General features: G+C 39.2%; 1 protein-coding gene across 1 annotated transcript; it reads left to right on the plus strand.

The window, feature by feature from the left end:
* The first annotated feature begins 512 nt into the window (after positions 1–512).
* On the plus strand, positions 513–1,424 carry LOC127222281 (olfactory receptor 4B1). The gene has a single exon (XM_051184290.1). It carries the CDS (start codon positions 513–515, stop codon positions 1,422–1,424), a length of 912 nt encoding a protein of 303 aa, XP_051040247.1.
* Positions 1,425–2,021: the final 597 nt, after the last annotated feature.

The raw sequence follows: 2,021 nt of genomic DNA on the forward strand, positions 1-2,021 counted from the left end.
AATGCCTGTTTATTTTTTATGTTTTATGGGAATTTACTTGATTAATGGTGAGACATATTTTCATGTATATTGATATATTGATACAACAGAAAATGGATACTTATTGACAGACAGTTGGAAGAAACAAAGAATAGAGGGGAAGAAGTATGCCAAGGGAAATCCCCAAGAAAAATTCCACAAAGTACAGTAAGGTGCAAATAAATGGCTATCAAAATTCAGAATATGTTGTCACAAACATCAATGGACCAGAAGCTAGGAAGATTGGTTCTGGACCCAGAATTGACATCTGTCTGTGTGTTATGGGCAAGCAATCATTTCTCTGGATTTCTACTTCCCAGTGATCAAACTAAGAGAATTATAATATTATAAAGTACTGTGTTGAATTCTTAATTAATACATATTGGCTAAGTGGTTTGCTTTCTCTGACATCCAGTAAACGGTGTAAACTGATGCTACAATATTTTGTTTCAGGTCAGTTCCTGCCTGATGTCCATTACTCCTGAATTGATGCCATGGCCAGGGCAAATGTGACTGAACTTATCATCACTGGCCTTTTTCAGGATCCAGAGGTGCAGAAGGTGTGCTTTGTACTCTTCCTCCCTGTGTATGTGGCCACAGTGCTGGGCAATGGCCTCATTGTTGTAATAGTCAGCATCAGTAAGAGTCTGCGTTCTCCCATGTATATCTTCCTCAGCTCTTTGTCCCTGGTGGAGATCGGCTACTCCTCTACTGTTGTTCCTAAGTTCATCAGTGATTTACTTGCTAAAGTTAAAACCATCTCCCTGAAGGGCTGCCTGACTCAGATTTTCTTCTTCCATTTCTTGGGGGTTGCTGAGATCTTTTTGCTTGTGGTGATGGCCTATGACCGCTATGTGGCCATCTGCAAACCTCTTCATTACATGAACATCATGAGTCATCAAGTGTGTCACTTGCTGGTGGGTGTTTCTTGGCTGGGAGGCTTTTTACATTCTCTAATTCAGGTTCTCATAACTATTCAGTTGCCCTTCTGTGGTCCAAATGTGATTGACCACTACTTCTGTGACCTCCAGCCATTATTCAAGCTGGCCTGCACTGACACTTTTGTGGAGAGTGTCACTGTAATGGCTAATAGTGGCTTAATTGCTCTGTGTTCCTTCCTTGTCTTGGTGTCTTCTTATATCATCATCCTGGTCAACTTGAGGAACCATTCTGCAGAGGGGAGACGCAAGGCCCTTTCCACCTGTGCCTCTCACATCACTGTGGTCACCTTGTTTTTTGGTCCCGCCATCTTCCTCTACATGAGACCTTCTTCTACTTTCACTGAAGACAAACTTGTAGCTGTTTTCTACACAGTCATCACCCCCATGTTGAACCCGATTATCTATACACTCAGAAATTCAGAGGTGAAAAATGCCGTGAGAAATTTGTGGGTCCAAAAAATCTAGGGATTGAGTGTAGGACAGCTAAAGAATGGGAATGATTTTCAAAAATGTAAATTATCATTGAAGGGGATGGATTTCATTTCTGTGAGATATTAAAAAATGGTGGCCACATTTGGTAAGGATATCATTTTGTTTCTTCTGTGACACTCCTTAGTAGGTCAAAATTCCATGGTTACCTAGTGTTATATGCAAGCACAGTGTTGAGATGGCCCTGTTGAAGTTTATGGAACTTGGCTATCTTTCTGATGCCTGCTTTTTATCATGGCTTGTGTAATTTGAATATCCATGCCAAGTAAATATGTAAGGCCCATTAAACATTTGTGGTTTTAGATCAGCCCTGAAAGGATACAAGTAACATTTTGCAGAGTGAATGGGTTATATTTTGGAATATATACGTATATAAACACATAAGCGTTCAATAAAAATTAGTGAAAAAAAGAGGCCATGAATTTGAAGGAGAGTGGAAAAGATGTATGGGAGGGTTTGGTGGGAATAAAGGGGAAGGAGAAATGTAATTAAAAGAAGAAAACATATGTTTTTTTTTCAAAAATTGAAAACATGTATTTTTAAATGATACTTAGTAACAAAATTATGGGGTAT

Source organism: Phodopus roborovskii, unplaced genomic scaffold (assembly GCF_943737965.1).
Source record: "Phodopus roborovskii unplaced genomic scaffold, PHOROB, whole genome shotgun sequence".
NCBI lineage: Eukaryota > Metazoa > Chordata > Mammalia > Rodentia > Cricetidae > Phodopus > Phodopus roborovskii.